The sequence below is a fragment of the Haemaphysalis longicornis genome, unplaced genomic scaffold (genome assembly GCF_048455015.1).
Source record: "Haemaphysalis longicornis isolate Haplotype H1 unplaced genomic scaffold, Haemaphysalis longicornis Haplotype H1 scaffold_28, whole genome shotgun sequence".
Lineage (NCBI taxonomy): Eukaryota > Metazoa > Arthropoda > Arachnida > Ixodida > Ixodidae > Haemaphysalis > Haemaphysalis longicornis.
In genome coordinates, this window is record NW_027526329.1 from 4215458 (window position 1) to 4237469 (window position 22012).

Sequence of the window (22012 nt, forward strand, 5' to 3'; positions counted from 1 at the left end):
GCGATGTCTACCTTGTAGTCGGTTAGCACAGCTACGCGTGTGGCCAACACCCGGAATAAAGTCTTCCATTGCAGGTGTCACTGTTTAAAGCGAAGTTGCATATGATCCGGTTTCCGCATCAATCTTGCGTGAATGAATCAGTATCCACTGGACAGTTAGTGGACCGAAGCACTCGTGTTTTGTTTTCTCTTCCTGAGCGGGAGAGGGGCTGTGGCGTTTGGCCCAGTGTGTGTTAAACGGCGCTTGAAGAGCTCCCGGACCGACGTCATCGCCAGCGTCTTCCAGGTAGACATGTGCGCCGGTCGTAAATCGCCGGCGTCAGCTCGTGAGCGGCGCAGGGTTCGTAGGTTCAGCGACTGCTTGGCGCGGAAGAGGAGGGAAGGAAGGCTAGGGGGAGGGGGGAGAAAACGTGTGAAAACCATTGCATTGGCTAGCTTTTTTTCTAGAAAGCCCCGAGAAGAGTTCCTCTGATTGAAGAATCGATACTCAGGCGCAAGGAAGTACAAATGAAAGGAAGAAAGCGTAAGATCTCGACCGAGATTGTATAGTATGGCAAAGTATGGCAAACAACGTCATTTGTAGGGCACTACGCACACAGGTCCTAGAGTTGAAGAAAACAAACAAATATAAAACATTCAAACTTAAAATCAAAGATGACGTTCTGCTCTCATGGTTGTGGTACAAATTTAATTGATATAACAGCAACCGTCAAATGTCAAAATAAACGCATTTAAATTTATAAGACTGAGCTTACGTCATAAAATATATGGATCTTATACGTCTACCCTCCAAAAACGAAGACGAAAATAAAAGCTCTAGAAAGAACGAATGAAATACGAATAAAAAAATCGTAAAAAACGAACCACCATACGTGACGCCTGCATTTATTTTTTTTTTCATATGAATGCTTAATCTCGGTGTTAACACGCCTACTGAAAAAAATCATACGATAATCTCAACGATATGTGAGCATGAGGTTATAGGATCGAACAGTCAACGATATATCGTTGGCTGTAGAATAATCGCAATATTGTTTTACGATAATCAGGGAGCCAAAGATATATCATCGAAGTATCCTACAGCCAATGACATAGCGATTAAGCCATATATCATTGACTTGTACAATGCCAAAATGTCTGTGATATCTCAACCCGATACCAGACAGTTCGACATCACACTATGTAAGAAGCTATGGCACAACTTATTTCGCATGCCAAACACATATTCTCATTCAAATGTCATGTTTAAGGGTGCTGTCCACCAGGGCCGAGGTACCTGCATCGTTAATCACTTGTATATACCACACCTGTTTGCCCACAAATTCAATTTGTTATTTGACGTTGTACAGTAGGTAGCACGTCCATTGTGGGCCCAAAGTTCCAACTGGCACCTAAAAAGGAAAAAAAAAGAAGTAACATGGGAACAATAAAAAGAAGCTGTCCACAAATACCGGAGCAAAAAATTGTCGTGGGTACTTGATATTTATGCCTGTATCAGGAGCCACAAATATTTTAGAAACACGGCTGAATCTGTGAGGCTGGTGTGCAATGTAGGCAATCAAAGAATTCTGTGCACCCTGGTCTACTCTTAATGTGCAACGTTGCAAGGGTGTTTGCCAAGGGTTCCATGAAGCTGAGTCCTTAACAAATGGCATGGCCTAAACCTTCAATGTTAATTGGTCAAATAGCCAAGAGCCTGGGTAAGGCCTGGCGAAGGGCCTGCGTAAGGGCAATAGGATGCCTTTACTGAGGCTCTAAGCTCTGGTAGCATAAGCTCGTATTGGTGAAATGGGCCTCATGAGCATGTGCTAACCTGAGCACTACATGGCCAAAAGACGATTTCACGCATAATTGCCGTGTCCTTTCATAAAACGTGCAGGTTGACACCCGGATCCATCGTATTTTGTAGAGTGATACACTACATGAGATATTGAAGTTCTTAACTTGTACCCGAGCATGGAGACTTTCACTACTGCTATGAGATAGACGCATAACGGCACTTCAGTATGGCCTTTATACTTAGCTCCTTAAAATAAATTGAATGACAGTTAAGTATAATTTCACCACTATATTACTAAAAAAAGCACCTGCTACAGAAGTACGTAACATTCTAAAGACAAGGGAAAAAAAGAAATAAGTGGTTTGACACACCAAAGCTACACCTGTGCTATGGGGATTGCTGTAGGGAAAAGTACGAATTAATGTGTGTTATCCTCACAATCTATCTACCTTTTTAAAAATAAGATGCAATCCCCACTCCTCTAACCACCGCCAAACTACATCTGTCTCGAGAAGTAATCATTGTTAATGAAGGAAAAATGTACAATTCGGCGACTGCCGCTGTTATACGCTTTCTCTTAGAAGTATTAAGTGACAGGCATTTGCAGCACCATAAGGTAATTCCGTTAAGATGAGATTGAATCTTGGGTTAGATTAATGTGCTGCTTAGGCTTACGATACACGGAGGTAGACGAAGAAGCACACAACGGAAACGGCAAAGTGTAAACAAGAAACTGTTTATTCTATGGTATACCCTACGGCTGTACACAAAAGAGAAGAAGCAAACATTCCAAAAAAAGGGCAGGCGGGCAGGGGGGAACAGTTAAGACGAAAAAAGCAACGACGAAATACAGCAGTTTTGACTCCGAAGTATTCAAGCGGAATGCCCAGCGGACTAATCATTAGAATATCCTGCGCACGCGCATTTACAGACGCCGACGTGCGTCTTTCAAAAAGGCAATTTTGCAAGAACCTAAAAACAGTGACGGCGTGCTCACGCACTCTCCGAATTCGCCTGATCCAATGCAATAGGGCTCCATAATTATCTTCTTCTGCTGCATGGGTGATCTGAACAAAACCTCGGTCTGCTCGAAAAAAGCCTTCTATACACACAATTTGCAGTCTGCGGCCAACATTCCAGGTCCAGTGGTCTGCTCCCCTGCGTAGCGGTGCTCTCTGAGTCTCGTGTTTAGGCACCTGCAATCTGTCCGCTACGGCTTCTATTGCAGTTCAAGGGGATGCGGTAAACAACGCCAACATAGCAATCAACGAATTTTTTTTGTGCTTTGTGTCAAATTAGATATGTTCGTGCCATTTTACATCCTGATAACCTATTTTCAAAGCCACACCTTCTTTATTTTGTTTATGTACGAAATCACTGCGTTTGCGTGCGTGCGTGCGTGCGTGTGTGTGTGTGCGTGCGTGTGTGTGTCTGTGCGTGCACGCGTGTGTGCTTGCGTGTATGTCCGTGTGTGTGCGCGTGCGTGTGCATGCGTGCGTTTGTGCTTGCGTGTGTGTGCGTGTGCGTGTGTGTGTTCGTGCGTGCGTGCATGCGTGTGTGCGTACGTATGTGCGTGAGTGCGTGGTTTCTTGGTGTGTGCTCGTGTGCGTGGGCCTGTCTGGATGCGTGTTCGTGTGCGTGTGTGTGTTGGTGTGAGTGTATGTGCGTGCATGCGCATGCGTGTGTCTGCGTGTGTGTGCGAGCGTTATGTGTTTGCGTATGTTTGATCCGGCTGGCGGCCTAGTGGTCCGTATACTTTATTGGCCGACAGTACATCGAAGGTAGAAAAGTGTTACCGGATGAACTCAAATCTCAATGCCTTTCTTTTTCCTTGGCAGCTGATCATGACATTATTGAAAGCGTTGTACCTTTGCAATTACTTAGCTGAAACTATTGCGCAGGCATTCTTCGGGGCGGCGACGCTTCATAGGCATGCACGTGGTTGATACACAATCCGACCTTATCGACAATATCTGGGAACTGTGGTCGCAGCGGAGGTCGACGTGCGTCTACTCGCGTTGGAGACGCTTTCACAAAACTAAAACACGAGTCCATGGCAGCTTTGGCTGTTGGTCAAAAAGGATCTTATTCCACAGGTGTTGAGATAAGATGGTGCGTCAGCTATCAGCGTCAAACGTGACAGCTACCGGCGGTTCAGTCGGATCAGAGATGTCGCCGTTATCGGCAATAGAGTGCTGATAAGTCCTGCTCGAGCACTTGAGGCATATTCTTACGCCATAGAGGATGCCGAAGCGAAGTATAATGCGATGTGCTTTTGGTTGCGCCACGTGCGAAGGAGCACCTTAGAGGCCTCGACGTTGCTGTGTCTGGCATCGGAGCTGTTATGAGGGAGTACGCGGCGTTCATCACGTTGTCGTCATTGGACGCCGCGCATGCCATAGCATCAGGTCGTAAAAGCCAATTACGTTGCCATGACTTTATAAAGGAACTATTCATTCGCTTGCGGTGAAAGTCGGACGTGTAGTTCAGCATAAACGAGCGTGGAAATTGGGGGCCCATAAAACATTTGTTCTGCTACCATTTCTCGTTATGCTTCCTCGCCAAGTAAAATAGTGAACTATGGTGCATGGTACAGAGATTCAAGGGGCATGCATCTCTACCAGCTTTACCCCGTAGCATGGTACAGTATGCATTTATTGTGAAAGTGAGAGCGTACAGCAATGTGCCCAATAAAACCGAGAGCCTAGAATTCGTAATTCGACGTGTCGAAGTCGAAAAGAACGACAATCACCAAAAGGTACTTTCTGTTTATTCCTCTGTTCTCAGTTTCAACATAGCGTAAAGAATATACCACTGGCTTACAAATTGTACGACCAATACGGAGCCTGAAAATAAAACCGTGCGGTACATTGTTCATGAAAACCTCCAAAAATATAGAAACTTCTATTGGCTCGTCGCACAAAGTTGAGTCTGAATAACTGAAATTTCTCATTTTTTGTGTTTTAACTTCTTCGCGGTAAAAAGGCGTACTATTCTGCCAGTTGTCTTTCTTCAGTGTCGACGAAGAACAATCCAGGGTCCCCTCCCTGGGTAGGAGGCGAATGCATATGTATCCATCTCCATAGTTCCCTGAAAATGTGAAGCACAGAATACGTTATGCACTATGCCATTTCGTCACTTTTTTTCTATTTTTCAGGTCTTGTCAAGGCAAAAGCGTTTTCACTTCTCAGAGGTACAAGAAGCTCCTTGAAATGAACTTAAGACTCCATTGGCTTGCCTAACAACAAAGAATAGTTACTTCACCCCAGATCTACCACGCAGCTGCATGTACTACGAAACATTGGAGAATTTTGTTTGGCTTGGGAAAACGTTTTCTTTCATCTTACGACAAAAGAATCTGTAGAGCAGCTCTGTTATAGGGTTTACGTAGTATTCTAGCGATACAGCGGAACATAATCCCCAAATGTTTTTCGCTGTGCATTTTGATCTACAAAGTGAATGGTCACCACTAAATGAGGAGTGTGTTGCACTCTGTGGCGAATGATCCAGATTTGAGGGCCTATCGCTTGAGGCTTCCAATCCAAAAGCAAAATCTGCTTTTCAGCCAAAATCTGCTTTTCAACCAAAGTTATGTTTGGCAGATTGCGCCCGGCGGCCAGATAGAGTGAGGGGATTTCTTTGGGGGGCATGTATTAAACTGAGTTGGTTACTGGCTTAAATAAAAACAATGTTTGCGAGCAAGGCAACTGGCCCGCTACTTCACCAGCAACTGACGCACTGACGCTTTCACCGTAGGGACGTGGCGCTGGTGTCGGTTCCTGCAGATCACGGTTGCCAGTGCTGGTGAAGGTGAATGCGCTTCACTACACTTATCCTCCTTTTGTCTTCTTCTGTCGCTGTCTTCTTCTGTCTCTCTTGGATATCCCCCAGGTGTCGATTGTACTCAGCGCAATGGACGAGGGCTTGATTCCGGCTGTTCACTTGGGAAGTAGTCGATATTTGGTTCATTTAAAGCACTGGCATCTTTGCGATATGCCGTTACCTGTTGGAGGTGCACCACGTGCACTACTGTCGTTCGGCTATCTTGCATGACGTGGTAGGTAAGAGGTCATTGAGCGTAAAGAATACTCTCTGGCATCTATGTTGCGATGTTATTCTGCAAACTTCTCAACAGAATGGCGTCTTCACATCTGAACACGCGAAGTGCTCATCCTGTCGCGGTATCTTCCCTACTCTTCAGGTCGCGATTCTTCGCTACGGTAGATTTAACACCGGGTCTCATGGGGTGGAAGCCTGGATGGAGTCGTCTTTTGAAAAAAAATGGACGGCCAGTGTCCTCTCCGCAACCGTGAGAGGTGTGGTTCGGTAGTATAACAAGGATCTTGCTAGCCTTTGCACCTTCGACGTAGTATACTTGGGAGCCTCACTACGTGGTTTCTTCCAAACTACTTCAATGTTTGCATGGCTCGTTTCGCAGTGCCCTTCGATGCTGGCTATTAAAGAGCTGTCCGCGTATGTTTCACTTCATTATATTCTGTAACGACGCAGAGCAGCCGTGGTAGATAATTGTATACTAATGCCGCTTATCTCGATCGTGAGTTCTTTACAGCGAAATATCGCTAGGGAAGTATCGCTAAGTAACTCTAGGGACGTACTGCAAAGCATGCTTTTTGCACTGGGCGAAAAGAGTAGAACCGTGAGCCTGAGAATTAATATGAAGAAAACTAAAGTAATGATCAATAACCTCGGGACAGCACAGCGACTTGAGATAGGTGGCGAGGCAGTGGAAGTGGTAAGCGAATATATCAACTTAGGCCAAGTTGTGACCCCAGATCCCAACCATGAGGCAGAAATAATTAGTAGGATCAGAATGGGGTGGGGTGCATATGGCAGACATTCTGAGATAATGAATAGCAGCCTACCATTGTCGCTGAAGAAGAAAGTGTATGACAGCTGCATCTTACTGGTACTCACCTACGGGGCAGAAACTTGGAGGCTCACTAAGAGGGTTAAACTTAAATTCAGAACGACTCAGCGGGCAATGGAGCAGAAAATGATAGGTTTAACATTAAGGGACACGAAGAGAGCGGAGTGGGTCAGGGAGAAAACTGGTGTTAAAGACGTATTAATAGAAATTAAGAAGAAGATGTGGGCAGGGCATGTATTGCGAAGGCAAGATAACCGTTGGTCATTGAGGGTAACAGAGTGGATCCCTAGAGAAGGCAAGCGTTGCAGGGGGCGGCAGAAAGTTAGATGGGCACATGAGATCAAGACGTTTGCGGGGATAAATTGGTCACAGTTGGCACAGGACCGAGGTAATTGGAGAATAATGGGAGAGGCCTTTGCCCTGCGGTGGGCGTAGATAGTCTGGTGATGATGATGATGATAATGATCGCTAGGAGTGGCGAAGGACACCCAATTATTTTATTCTTTTGAGGTTTTTTTGTTAATTTTCGCCAAATGGCGTAAATGTATACCATTATAGCGAGGAAGTGCCTTTACTTGGCTAATTTTGCTTAGTTTTCCTGAACATACAAGCCATACGGCAGCGTATAACCGTTTACGTTATTTTATTCTCTATTTTTAACGTCGTTTCGCTGACTTTTCCGTTTATTCTTCCCTTTTGGAAATGAGATAGACAACATGCATGTTAACAGCAGAGCTCCATAGGCCCAACTTTCTGCGCCCGTCGCAGCAAAAAACATAGAAGACTAAAAAAAGTGCAGTTAGGGAGGTCCCGGTAATGGAACACAGGACTATTACTCCGTGAAACTGGCCACCTAACCATTGGGCCACTTTGTTTTTCTTTATGATTACCACTGTGCCACCGTACAGGGCTGAGAAGTATATGATTAGAGGCGGCGGAGAACAATGACATGCTCAGCCATTCCGAAAGAAACAAAAGCGCTTTGCGCTTTCGGAATCGAACCTGGGTCCCTGGCTTTATGAAACCGGCGTCTATCCGATTGAGATATCATCGCATTCCGGGCGCACAGCATCTCCTTTGACTTCGCAGCCCGGGTGTTGTCTTCGGACTCAGCCGCAGGTTCCAGCGCGCTAATGCGGTACACATTGGGAGAATTGCAAAAGACTGTAGACAAATGCTCCGGGCCCGCCAGTCATGCAGAACTTTCAGCGGAACGTTCGGAAATAATTGTGAGGTGCAACACCCGGATCTTCGACGAAAGGAGATCGGCCGACCGCTCTGCTGTTTATGCGACCTTGCACCACTAGCGCAACCTGCGCATATTGTTTTTATGTCAGCTCATTCTTGTGAAAAATTTTCTTACTTCTTGGTTTTTCAAAATTATGTCCAAGCCATTCCTTTCATTTACACTGTTATAACGATTAAAGCCGTCACTTCCGCCAAATCTGAATTTTTATGGAACTGTCAGGCACTACACGCCCGCCATTTTCCCAATTTTCTATTCGTATTTTGAACGTTTTCTTGGGTGGACTTTTCTTATTCTTTTTTTTTTGTGTGGGAGATGTATGATGTGCATATTTTTGATTTTGTCAGATCATTCTTGTGAAAATTTTATTTTTCTATTTTTCTTGTTCTTTGGTTCCTTAAGATTTAGTCAGACTATTTATATGCATGAACACTCATGCGCATAACGATTAAAGGTGTTACTCTACCAAATCTGCAGTTTTCTAGAAATGTAGGCTGTTATACGGTTTGCATTTTCCACATTTGCCATACGTATTTTGAGTGCTTTTGCCGACTGTTTTCGCAGTTTCTTAGATTTTAGAGGGAGATGTGTAAGACACATTTATTTTATCTTTTCATGTCACTACCGTGAAACGTTTTCTATTTTTCTTATTTTTCGGCTTGTCACAATTCTGTCCGGCCAAATATCGCCATGTATGCTGTTATCACGAATAAACGATTAAAGGTGTTACATCAGTGAATTGCGCATTTCTATCCACGCTGTGGGGGCACTGGCCAAAAAATGCTCCGCTTTTAGGATCTGCTAGGGCCGCCGAGATCAGTCTAAAATTCTACAGTCGGAAAAGAACTGTTTATTTCTCTTAGTAAAGATCATATGGGGGCAAGAGCACCTCGCGCCGCTGCCGGCCCACGGCATCGAGTGTCAGAGTGCCAGCGTGAAAACAACAAGAGAGAGAGACAGCCACAACCGAAAGTACTGGCGCCGAATTGCACGTACCCTACATAACCATGCTGGATTATGCAAACCATTCTAACAATTTTTTTCTCGGGAGACAGGAACTGTGGCCCGTTACCAAAGATAAATTCCTTGGATATTCCATGTGATGCTAAAAGTCGTCCTAGTAAGGTCTTCTCAGCCGTTGTAGTCATAGTTCGGAGTATTTCCAACCATTTTGTGCAACCGTCTTGCAGTAATGGGAACTTTTCCAAGTCGATTTCAGAGTAGATAACATGGGTGCGTTCCCATAGTGATTTCGCCCATGTCCAAGGATGTAGCGGTGCTGCTGCGGATACACTTTTTTGAGTAACGCAAAGTATGTACTGCCTTACAAATTCCTGAATTTCGTGATCTAGTCCTCGCAAAAAAAGTAGTCTCTCGGGTTGGTTTCAGGTCACTTACTCCTGGCGGTCCCTTGTGCCGTATCATAGATGGGCGCTTCCCCAATGCTGTAGGTATAATCATTCCAGACTCCCACCGGCGGCACCCTATATCGCCTTATAACTCGCCTCTTCGCTCCTTGTACGGTAGCACCTCTCTTTTCTTGCTTTGGCGCGGTCTCCCGTGCACAGTGCAATGCAAAACCGTTCACAAGATTCGATCTTCTTTTGTTCTCTTGGAGAGATCTTGAATTTTTATGCGCAGTTCATCGACCCTTAAAATGAGGAAAGCAACTGCTCTTCCCCCTCTTTTTCTGGAATATCTCCAGGCAACATTGAAAATGCGTTGGCAAGGCCGTGCTCCACAAATTACTCGCAAGCTATGTCGTAGCCATATGCTATTAGAGTGACGGCCCACCTCTCCATCCTACCAACTGCCAGCGCAGTGATTCCGCACCGCGCTTCACGCAGTCCACAAACAAATATATCGCGGAGTGCTTCGTCGAAGAAAGTATTGAAATCGCACGTACTGGCGAGGCACCGAAGTGCAACTGCAAAGTCCACCACCAGGCTCCCCCTCCTCACGTTTCCGCCGGCGAAAATGAAAAGGAGGAGGCAGCGTTGACAATAGCATGTATCGATGGTTACTGTCAATGACGTCGTTCACCGACATCCATCCCTCGAAGCGTTGAAATACGAACAAATATAATCATAAAACATCGTCGCAAAGACAGCCGAGCTTCTGAAGTGTGACATGGCGCCGTACCTTTCGGGGCGGTCCACAGCGTCGTGGCTGCCCGGATGGTTTTACGTTGCTGTCATCTTTTTAGGACGGGTGGGAAGGGTTAGGGGGTGAGCGTATTGTAGTGGACGTGCTTTGTTTCAATCCAACACTCCCCACCAACCACGAAATGTAGTAAACTGTGTTTATTGTTAGGTTAAATACGAAGAGGTTTCTCGGGCATGGCACTTAGCCCGCTGCTCAATCAGCAACTGACGCACTGACACTTTTGCCCTAGGGAGGGGGCATCATGGTTGCCCGCGCAGGTGGAGGCGAATGCGCTTCCTTACCATGCATAAAGTAACCTGGTGAGCGTAATATTTCAGAAATTGCCGTTATTTTATATGCCCGCCAGAATATTTTCTAACCAATGTGCCCTATTTAAATTTTGATTTCTTACGGAATTGCAAAGGCACCAGCACTCTTTGTGATGGAGGATTCAGGAAAAAAATTCACCATCTTCCCGCAGGGGAACCCTCCGTAGTCTGCGAAGGAGCAATGGGGTCGACTCAAGTTCCCATTAGTTTTCAGTTCGATCACGGCTTTGCGGGAGGAGAATGAGAGCAGCGGAGCGCGCGCGCCCGTCATTTATACCGCGGAGCTACAGTGGCGCCACCAGCGGAGTATACAGCGGCTACCGTCGCGTCTCCAAGCATAAGCTGCTTCGCATTATCGCACGCGGAGCCACAGGTGTTGCTATTCGTTGCGCAATTCCGAAGAGGAAAGAAGCTATGGAGAGGAGAGGAGGATTGCCTCGCATACTACTCCGGATTCCCCTACGGGAAGATGACGACGGTGGTTGAACGCGAAGCTATCGCGTGATGGACTCTTCAGTTGGCCAATCCCTTAGGACATGCCGCCAGAATCATCATCTGAGGTGCCTGACCAGGCATGCGTATAGGGGGTGTGGTACTATGGGTTTTCCTGCGGGAAGATGACGACAGTGGTAAAGGCGAAGCTATCTCGTGATGAATTCTTCGGTTGGCCAATCCCTAGGGGCATCCTGCCACAATCATCATCAGCGTTTCCTGGCCAGGCATTCATAGGGGGGTGGGGACGCCGCACAACGGCGCTTACACAACGGCGGAGGGAAGTGGCTCGACCATAAGCTGCTTGGCCTCTAAAATGTTACCGTTTAATAGCAGAACTTTTCATCTGAGTGGCGTCATTACCCTTTCCTCATTTGATGTTTTTTCTTCTTCTTCTTTCCGTTACTCTGCCTGCGGACATACCCTCATTCGCACCGCCAAGCAAGCTAACGTTTATCGTGGGCGAGCATTGCTTCTCGCCTTAACTTCTCATTCTTCTGTCAGCATGCTCAAGTTACTCTTAATCGACTGGGTGCTTATCGGTAGGACATGCTCCACCGAGTAAGAACAGACTCAGCCCGTACACCATCTTGGCTACATAAAATCAACATTGTTTCATCCCCTTTGTGCCCCTCGTGCAGTGTGACTGGTGACACTGATCACCTCATTATGAATTGCTCCAAAAGCATCCCTGAGCGGACGAATTTTTTTGTGATCTCCAGAAGTTAAGAGTGCCGCAAGCTACATTGAAGGACATTATGTTTCCTAGAGACCACTGGATTGTGCGAAGAGAGGTGTCTCATCTTCTACTCGGATTTTTGCAGTTCACAGGACTAAGTAAGGCGTGGTGACATTGTGTGTCTGTTATTTCAGGACTAAGTGAGGTGTGATGACTTTGAGAGTTTTTATATGATATGGGGGGCGATTAGGCGGAGCAATTGCCGGCAGCTATGCAAGGCTAAGTCCGCCTTATTCAACAATACTTACAACTACTACTACGACTCATACATGTTTGTAAATTTCCACAGGTGGCCGCAGCTTCAAAGCACATAGATGGTGTTTCGCATTTTCGGTTTCGGGCCTCTTATTGTCAATGATTCACGATGACGCTACAAGGTAGGGAACCAAACATCTTACAGCTTTTCTGTTACTTTCACAAAAATATCTTGTAAGTGTTGCTCTTATTTTTTGCGATATATTTTATTACACCCAGTCAAAACGCATGTAGAACTACGAGCTTTACGAAAGGATGTTTTTGCATTTTACCATAAATTTCTAAAAAGTAACAGACATTTGTTTCTTGTATTCTTTTACCTCAAAATCGGACTGCTCAGACACTGTCCCTCGGCGATGAAAGAATTGAGCAGTTATATTCGACTCAACCATAGAGAGGTAGCTGTACAGTACCTTTAGGGTATTTTATGCCTAAATAGAACGGGTAATACGACCTACTATTACTTCAACTACATTGGACGTTTTTGCTTTCACTCACCATCTGAGAGGGTCCTAACTCGAGGTGGTACTTCTGGACCAATCTGGCAATGGTGTACTTCAGCTCCAGGATCGTAAACCTCATGCCGACACAGTTTCGAGGCCCAATACCAAACACTGCATAGGCTAGCTTCTTCAGTGAAGCTTCATTTTCTGGAGAAAACCTGCAGTGAATAACAATGACCATCGCATTTATACCGCACGATGTTTTCTACGCCAGTACTAGATTTATATGCACCCAAAAGGGGAAAGATACACGCGTTATACCACTGCATTTATACATTTCAGAAAACACGACATATACTGCCGAAATAAAAGCTTTCCTACGCTCTATGAGGAAAGCGTTTCCATCTAGTACACGCTCGCCATGCGGAGTAGTCTTTAATGCACCCCTGATTGGCGAAATCAGTTGCAAAATTTGTAGGTTTCGCTGTTCGGCCCCAGTTTGAAACCGCGCCATCTTTTGGAGCCAAGAACCATGCGAATAACGCTCGAAGACGTGTTAAAATAAGTGGGTTGGTAAGTATACATGGGGTATCACCGTCAGCGGGCGCGCATGCGTGTTCTGCTGCTGTTGATTACAACCGGTGCAGCTACACGGCGCTCCTATGCGGCTCGGTCACATCTCCCGTGCTCCAATTACTTTTGACGCCAGCGGTACATTCCTACGCTCATTGTACACTCCTACACATTCCTACACACATCAGGAATGCACTATCGTGATCAATTTAAATACGAACAACGGAGCGCGTGGCTTTCAGTACACGGCGGACATCCTGGCGGAGGGCCTCGTATGCGGAGTGGAAAAAAAGTACGAGAGTTTGTGGCCAACGTTGATATGGAAACACTCCATCGTTCGCGTGTAAGCGTTTTGGTTTGCCTTCTCAGCGCGTTCGGCGCCCGCTTACGCAAGCGTTATCTTACTTGGTGGTTGCGATTATTGAAAACGGCGCCAGCAGCTATATTCCTCTATTTTTAATTTCGTGCTCAGCGCCCAATGGACGATAGAAATACGACGGCCTTTCCACATCAAGATTGGTCACAAACTGTCGTAACTTGTTCGCACTTCGCATACGCGGCCGGTCGCCAGAATGCGGGGCTTGTATAGAAAGCCACGCGCTCCGTTGTTTGTATTTCACATTATCACGATCGAACACTCCTTTCATTAATGTACACTCATTTTCATAGTCGCTGATGACTGTGGAAGCAATATCAACTACCACCATCTCCTTTCGCTCTTGCCATTTTACTTAATTTCGTTAGTCCCTCTCTCAGCTTGCATCTCCTTTCTGCCCTCCTCTCTCCTTGGCCTTTCTTCCATTTCCCCCTCCCCTAACAGAGTAGCATGAAGGCGATTTTGTACGCCGGCTAAACACTCTGTTTTATAATCAAGAGCTTCTCTCTCTCTCTCACCACCATCTCCAGAATTCTGGATTCGAAAGTGCGTCCCATCCCACTGATCACAGCTGTTGTTTTCCGGGCAATCCTTGAACTATACGACTAGGTTGAACCGCATGCAGTTCCCAACAGTCAAACTAGCTGCCCGATAACATGAAAAATTCAGGGAAGACTTGCACGACGGAGAGTTAAATGACAAAGCAGTTGGACGTGATCATTGATGAACACAAAGTTGAGTTTTAGCAACGTTGTGGTGTCGTGGTGTGACATCGCCGTTATGGCAGTTCAATGACCGTGCGTTGACAAACGCCAGAGGGAGATAGCTGATTTATTCGACGTTTCTCTACGCCATTCTGCAGGCATGACGTATTGTCTCTAGCGGATGCAATGCACGCCAAGCCTTTAGAAGCGCGGTTTGTTCCACAGCCGTGCGAGCTAGCCGCGGCCGGGACATGCGGAGCCTGTGATCACCTACAGCAGCTTCGTCATTCAAATCGCGGCTCTTCTAGGGTACACAACGCATGCGCAAGGTGACACGAGGAAGAACGAACTAGGTATGTATGCTATGGCATGTCCTTATCGTTCCGAGAAAATGTTGCCACGATACGGCAAACGGTAGAGTTTTTTTCGCCACTATTGGCCAAGTTTTGTAAGTGGGTATCCTCAGCTTGAGGAACGTGCGCTCGGCATTTTCTTGGTATTTCGAACTCCGGACACCATACACAAACGATTTGATCAACAGCTTCGCAGTGTATTACAATCTCATGCTGCACTGAAAAGTGAAATTTGCGTCTGAATAGTGTTCCTATGGGCGCCTATATTTAAAACAGACATAATGGGCACATATAGGCCTTTCTGCACAAACGACAAAATAAGCATTTATAAGCCCTATGAGAACGCCGTTCGAGCACTTCTTAGCCTCTAAGTTATGGGCTGGTACCAAGGAGGCGCAACAAGAGTGCAAGGCACAAAATAGGTGTTTACCTAAAATCCGCGCTCTACTCATAGGTACGCGAGTTTGCGAAGCAACCTTTTACGCCGCGAGAATCAAAAGAACACAGTTACCAAGACTTACCGGTCGGGGTCAAATATTTCAGGGCTCGGCCAAAATTGTGGATCCCTATGAAGTTGATACGTTGGCACCATGAAGCAGGTGCCTGCCTTGAACTTTATGCCATGGAACTCGAAGTCCTCTTTGGCTTGCCGGGTTACAAATCTGGGTGTGAAAAAACACAAACATAATCACGGTGCGAACCTTGTGTACCGAATTTGCAAAATAAAGTACACATCGTATTGGCGCCTAGTTACAAGCGAACGTAGTCATTACCTCACGATAGGAGTTATCTGTCTTGGTGTTTCGTAAAAATAATCGTGTTTGACTGCGAAGTAGCTTTCTTGACTACCAAAAAGCTTTATGGATTATTCAGTAGGAGAATAGTTTTGATATAAAAACCGATGAAGCCAGTGCCTAGCAGCATAGAACATGTCTTTGAATAACGCCAGTAATTTCAAATAATCACGCTGAGAATGCGTGATCACGCTGGGATTAAGAATGCAGAGTAATGATAGCAAAGCTTTTATTACGGCATATTTGGATGTTCAAAAGCGCGTCAAAGTGTGATGACTGACATCTCTGTGCCAAAAAACTTTTCCTTGGCGGTCTTTGCCCTTAGTCGGCCTTGCCCACAAAAACCCAACCATCATCATTATCATCCCATCCCCGTGCCCGGGAAAACCCTGATAGTAGACGACGCAGGTGAACCGTCGGTGAAAGAGGAGAAATAGGAAGACCACCGGAAAGCGGGGCGTGAAGCACCAGAGGAGTGCGTTCCGACGGAGCTACCGGTAGAACGATCTTCGCCTTGCGTGAGACACGTCGGCTATCGCTCTGGTGCTTTTCGCGTTGGCTTTGGCCAAGCATCGAGTTTTTTTCTTTTTGTTTCATGCCTCCGTGACAATGGAGGCCCTTCGAATGTCTGCTTCATCTACCGGCCAGGCATCCTGTCCCTGGTAGGCTACTATTTTACCGCAGGACCTGCTTCCGAATTCCTTCTTGCGGAATGGCTTACAGCCGTCCCTGTGGCGTTGGTTCCTACCAACGGTAGGGTAATCAGGCTGAAAATTTTCAAGATAATTCAAAAAGTCCTACAAGGCACAAGTGAGCACTTCAGGACTGTCAAAAAGGTGAGACCTCACAAAAACTGCCGAATTATCTGCAAATCATCAGATAAGGCCTGCTTGGCTGATCTGCTGAAGCTCTAGTCGTTTGCTTCATTGCCGGTAAGACCTTTCGTCCCTTCTCGTCTTGCGTGTACCAAAAGAAGTGTACACGGAGTTGACGCGGACATTTCCTCAGTTGAGCTCCTTGATTAGTTTCTGGATGCAGGGGTGATCGCAGTGTACCGCTGCTCTCGTGTGGTGGACAATGTCCGTACTCCAACCGAATCAGTGATCACCTTATTTGCGGGTTCCTGTTGCCCTTCAGAAATTAAGGTCTGGCCCCTGATTTACAGAGTAGAAGCATTGTTCCCCCGGCCTCGCCAATGCCAGAACTTCTGTGGCTTTGGTCACAGTGCAGCAACTTGCAAATCCTCCACTGGTTGTCGTATTTGCGGGGCTGATCGTCCAACTAGACAGTGTGGCTGCCTCTGCCGATCTGCTGACCACGACCCATCTACGATGGTTCCCGGCCCACGTCGGAGTCATCCCAGGAGGAGCGGCCAACCGCAATGAGGAGGCTGACGTCGTCGCGCGTGAGCTCGCGTAGCGTGCGGCGCCCCCCCGCCCCTCGGAAGCGGACGAGGCTGACTTCCTGGACCCGGACCCGCTACTGGACTACGGAGGAATCTTCCCTTGGTACCGAGAGGGCCGCCGAGCGTTGCCTGGGCCTCACCCGAGACTAGGGCGACGTGAGGGGGTCCTCTTACGACAGCTACAGACTGGAACAGTACTCACGCCGACCCAGCCCGGCACGTGTGTCCCGGACTGTTTGAAAGTGCTACGTGCAGTGTGTGTGCGCGAGAACTGGCAACCTTAGCCCACGTGCTGTGGGTGTGTGACGCGTGTGCGAGGGGAACCGTGCGGGACTCTCTGCCACCGGACATGGAACACTACATCAGTTCGCCTGACCATCAGGCGCAACTCCAAGCCATCCAGCGGCTCGACGCGGTCCTGGCCCGGCAAAAGCGAACGGAGGTAACTCCTAGTAGCTAGCGCCGAACCGGTCCACGCTGAGGTCTAGTGAGATAGGGGGTTGGTGAAGCCCTGCGCGGCCTGATCCACCCTTACTTGCCGGATTGATATCAATAAAGTCATTTTCCTCCTCCTTCCAACTACCCAGCCCGCGCAACGGATGTCACTGTCTTGGAGGCGCTTGAAAAGCGTCGCGTTCCCGCTCTGAAGCGGTAAATATAGTTAAAAAAGGAATCATAGGTACGCAGGTGCTACCGCCGGCCACACTCCAAAATATGAGGCATCTCTTCCCAAGGCTATAGGGCTTGCTTTGAAAGAAGTGCTGCCTGAGGTTTCTGCAAAAATAGTTTTGTCTGTGACGGAACAGGTTTGAAACCTTTTGTCAGCTATGACTCAACAATTTGTGCAAGTCCTTTCCTTGACATTGTCTTCCGAGGAGCAGACCTGCTCCCAAACTCTAACCCTGCATCACAAGGATGAAGTTTCAAAGGCTCCAGCGGTTCAAGGGACAAACCTCACGAAGAACACTTCATCTTTGAGCTCAGCACAGGCTGTAATCCGGGTTCCGGCGACAACCTTGCCACTCGAGGTATCGGCCCTTTCGGATCCTGTGGTTTCCAAGGGTCAGGCTTCCTCCCCAGCTCTTGGTTCCGATTCAGAATTTGAAATGGAACTAGGCATGCAGGTTAAGTTAACAAGGTGCCCTAAGAGTAAAAGAGCAACTTTCCCCACAGAAACGAAATAAAAAAAAAACATAAAAAAGGCCAAGGAGATATTAAACTTGAAGATTTCGGATTTTCGTGTATTTTGGTTAAAGAGAGCTTCACGAGGTGGTGGGCTATTGATTCTGGTGTCATCCAAATTTTGCAATAAGGCCAAACTGTATTTTCAGTACATGTCACCCGACTGTGAACTGATGGCAGTAGATTTATGCCCTCCCTGGAGCTTTCCTTGTTCTCTACTTGATGCGTATTTTCGGAACGGAGTGACTTCCACAGTTCCTCTCGCCCTAGCGCTTTCCTCCAGTAAACATAACATCTTGGTTTCTGGAGACTTCAACTCATATCACGTCAGTTGGAGCTTCAAAATAGACATCTGTGGCAGGCGGTTATTAAAACGGACAACCGAGAATAACCTTCTTTGTTTCAACACAGGCAGGGCGACATTTGTTTGCAGCCAAACGCGCTCAGTTTTGGACTTAACGTTCGCGAAGGGTGTGGAGGCTCTTCGTGGAGTACAGTGGATTGCCCTACGGCTAGCGACCATATACGGGTACTACCCACGCCAGCGTGTTACGAAACATTAACACAAAGAGATGCGGATGCAGGACCTTTCAGTATTCCAGAAACGTTCTATCGGCAGAACCGCAACATTGGCGATATGAGGAATTAAGTCGGACCCCATAACACTGGGCGAGCGCGGCACACCCCAGGGATCGGTGATCTCACCTCTCCTGTTCAATCTCGCTCTCCTGCCCTTGCCACGACTATTGGAACAGATCGAAGGAATCGACCATGCGTTTTACGAGGATGATATCACGGTATGGACGAACAGAGCAGAGTCTCAGGGTTGGATGGAAGAAACATTGCAGCAAGCAGCGAAGACGGTGCATGAGTACGCTAAGTCGTGCGGCCTGAGCAGCGCCCCCCAAAACTCCGAGCGCTCAGCAGTCCAACCGGGTGCTAACAAGAAGACCAGGAGTCAAATCACTCTTCAAATATACAGAATTGAGATAAAGTCCACCCAACAATGCCGTATACTGGGGCTCATACTGAGGACCGACGGTAAAGCGGACGCAGCCCTTGCCCAGATCACAACCACCACGGAACAGGTACTGTGTATGCTGAGAGAGGCAGGCAGGAGGAATTGAGGCATAAAAGAAGACGACGCAATCCGCCTTGTCCAGGCGAATCACGCGATCTCGCGAATCACCTCGCAAATGATCTCCTGAATCACCTACTCAGCACCGTACCTGCAACTAACGAAAACACAGAGGAAAGGACTAGACATACGTATAAGAAAGGCAACGAAGCAAGCCCTGGGACTCCCCATCTACACGTCCACCAAATGGATGCGTGAAATGGGAGTCCGACACACCGTGGACGAGCTTGTGGAAGTCCACCTGTCCAACCAGAGGATGCGACTCAGCTGCATCGAACAGGGCACTAGGGTCCTCCAGAAGATGGGAGGGAAGATCGAGCTGATACCAACACCGGGCCTCATACCAGAACACTGGCGAGCAAAAATCATTTCGAAGCCTCTTCCACGTATAATGACGCCGGGAGAGAACGAGAGAAGAAGAAAGGCGCGAACAGCAGCTCTGGAGAGGAGATTCGGCGACAACCCTCACGTCTTGTACATGGACGCATCCCTACTACAGGAAAGCGACAGAGCAGCAGTGGCCGTAACGTCTCGAAACAGGCTAATTACCACGGTATCCATGAGGACACGAGACCCAACCACAGCGGAAGAAGTGGCCATGGCACTAGCGCTCCTTCAACCCGGCATCGAGGTCGTGTTCACTGGCAGCAAGAAGGCCTACAGCAGCTACCGGAACGGCACAATCTCCTCCTTGGCAGCAAACATAATGAACAAGAGAGAGCCACCAGAAAGGGTAGTCGAGGTCGTATGGACACCCGCTTACTCCTCGTTATTCGGCAACACAATTGCCGAGTACTACGCCCGAGAGATAGCACGCCGGGCACAAGAAGAGGCGAGTGGAGGAGAAGACGACCAGACTCCCGTCACTAGCTTCAAAGAGATAACAGAAATGTACCATCAGGACAGGCGCGAACTGCCGGCACCCCATCGAACACTAACACGGAAAGAGCAGACATTATTAAAAAGAATTCAAGCGGGGTCGCTGGCCCACCAAACATTACTAAACACCATGTTTCCCCAACAATATGAAGACACATGCCCCTTCTGTCGCCAAAAAAAGACACCTTGCGACACGTGATTGCAGAGTGTACGTCACTCAAAACCCCCATTCCACAAATCCCATCCCCAACCTACACCCTCTACCTCCTTCCCCCAAAGAGCGGTGGGAGACTCAACGGTCCAGCCCCGCCGCAACGACCCACGCGGCTGTAGTGGCCCAGGGCCTGGAGGTGCTGGCCGTTTATTTGGCCCTATGAATAAGGGAACACCCCGTCGGAGGCCGCCTCAACGGTGACTTCAATGGCTCAAATAAAGTTGTATCTATCTATCTAATTTCTCAAAACAGCCATCTCCCCAGGTACACCGGAGCGTGTTATGCGGACGTTGGTTAATTACGGCCTTTTAAAATACAATTGCGGTCGGCCCTTACATCTATGCCCAAAGAATCAGAGGTAAATAGGGCTATGAAGGTAACAGCCATGCTGAAAATCTCACTAAAGAAATCGGAATTCATTGTAGCTTCAGCTAAGAAAGATGGTATAAGCCCTTCGTTTAACCAGGACTGCCCTAGAAAATATCGGTTTAGAAAAGCGGCGTGGAAGACGCTTATACACAATCAAAGCCCTCATAACTGGACAAATTTTAATAATATTACTCCGATATGTTTGGTCGAACTATTCCTACAGCAAAGCAACTGCATTATACGCAATGCTTCTATCCGCTGTCCGAACAAAAAAACCGGCATTCTCTCCTTGCTTTTTTGCGTAACCGGAAGAGAATCGTTCATAAAACTAAGATGTTTCAATCGTGGAAAACGACAATTGAAATTTTGAATTCGCTTGAAAAGGTCGCCCAGGATTTAAAAATCAGATTTTCATCTTCTTTAGCACCTATGGCAGTAGAAAACTTCCAAGTTTTAGACTTCTTCAATGTAACCATGGGAGAGCTAGGGAATGTGGTTATGCGGCTGCCGGAATCCTTCCCAGGCCCCGATGGTGTCTTTACTCCAGCGATAAAGCTACTGTTTGAAGGGTCTCGTAACGATTTGTTAAATACTGTAAACACTTACCTACATAAATCACGATTTTCGGTAGATTAGAGAATTGCAACAGTTGTCCCCTTTCTAAAAAAACCCCAGCCTAGGTACTGTTAAGGACAATATTCGCCCAATCGCATTTAAAAGGGACATGGGCAAATTGATAGAGAGAATTTTGCATGGACGTTTACACCGGTTTCTGGCTAGTAATAATACACCTAGCCCACACCGAATTGGCTTCCGTCCGCGTTGCTCCATTTGGTCAGCACATGTTGACTTGGAAACCGTATCTATTTTGCGCGCAAAAAAAAACAAGTAGGCGCCCTGGTCAACTTCGATGTTGCAAAAACATACGACAACGTGGAAAAGAGTGTCCTGATAGCCACACATACGGAATATGCGTTACCACAATACAGCCGCTCATAGATTCAGAAATTTTTAACTTATCGTAAGTTCTTTTGCTCAGAAAATGGTTTTAAGTCATCGACTCTAGCTCAGAGAAGAAGCGTCCCTCAACGATCTGTCCTCTCCGCAACACTACCTAATATATTACTGAGTTCCATTCAAATAAACCAGGAAATTGGTACCTACGTTTACGCGGGCGATATAGCTTTATTTTCAGCGGCAAAAGACATTCATGTCCTCTATCAAACGTTACAAGTCTATTTGTGTTCAATAGAAAGTTGGATGGCAATCATAAAATTGAGCATCAATGTCAATAAGTGTACTGTCCTCGTGTTCCCGGTATCCGCTCCCGTAAGCCTGTGCCTAACGTGTCAGGAAGCGACTATCCCTCAGGTGGCTTCCTTGAAGTACTTGGGTGTCATTTATGATAGTACACTGGATTGGTGCCCCCATATAAATCACATCGTGACCAAAGGAGAACGGGCACTTGGAGTGTTGAGGAAAATCAGCAACAGGAGCCTTGCAATGAGAAGGGACACACTACTTTTTATTTACAAGGGGTACATGCGTCCCATATTAGAGTTTGGCTGCGTACACTTTTCTGGCTGAGCCATTCACAAACGCAACCAGCTTAGTATATTGGAGCGACGTGCCCTAAGATTTTGCCTCGCCCTCCCAAGGTGCATGGCAAATAACATCTTTTATCTCGAGGCACGCATGCCGTGTCTAGA

The 22012-nt window shown here is 47.1% G+C and overlaps 1 protein-coding gene across 2 annotated transcripts in view; it reads right to left on the reverse strand.

The window, feature by feature from the left end:
* Positions 1-4533: 4533 nt before the first annotated feature.
* Positions 4534-22012, reverse strand: part of LOC144172990 (cytochrome P450 3A14-like) — an 87222-nt gene continuing 69743 nt past the window's right edge. For both annotated transcript variants that reach the window (XM_077701586.1, XM_077701585.1), the window contains 3 exons: positions 14844-14984; positions 12372-12534; positions 4534-4869 (listed from right to left, as the gene is read on the reverse strand). In XM_077701586.1, coding sequence (XP_077557712.1) covers positions 4792-4869; positions 12372-12534; positions 14844-14984 — 382 coding nt within the window. In that variant the 3' untranslated portion in view covers positions 4534-4791. The remainder of the gene's footprint in view (positions 4870-12371; positions 12535-14843; positions 14985-22012) is intronic.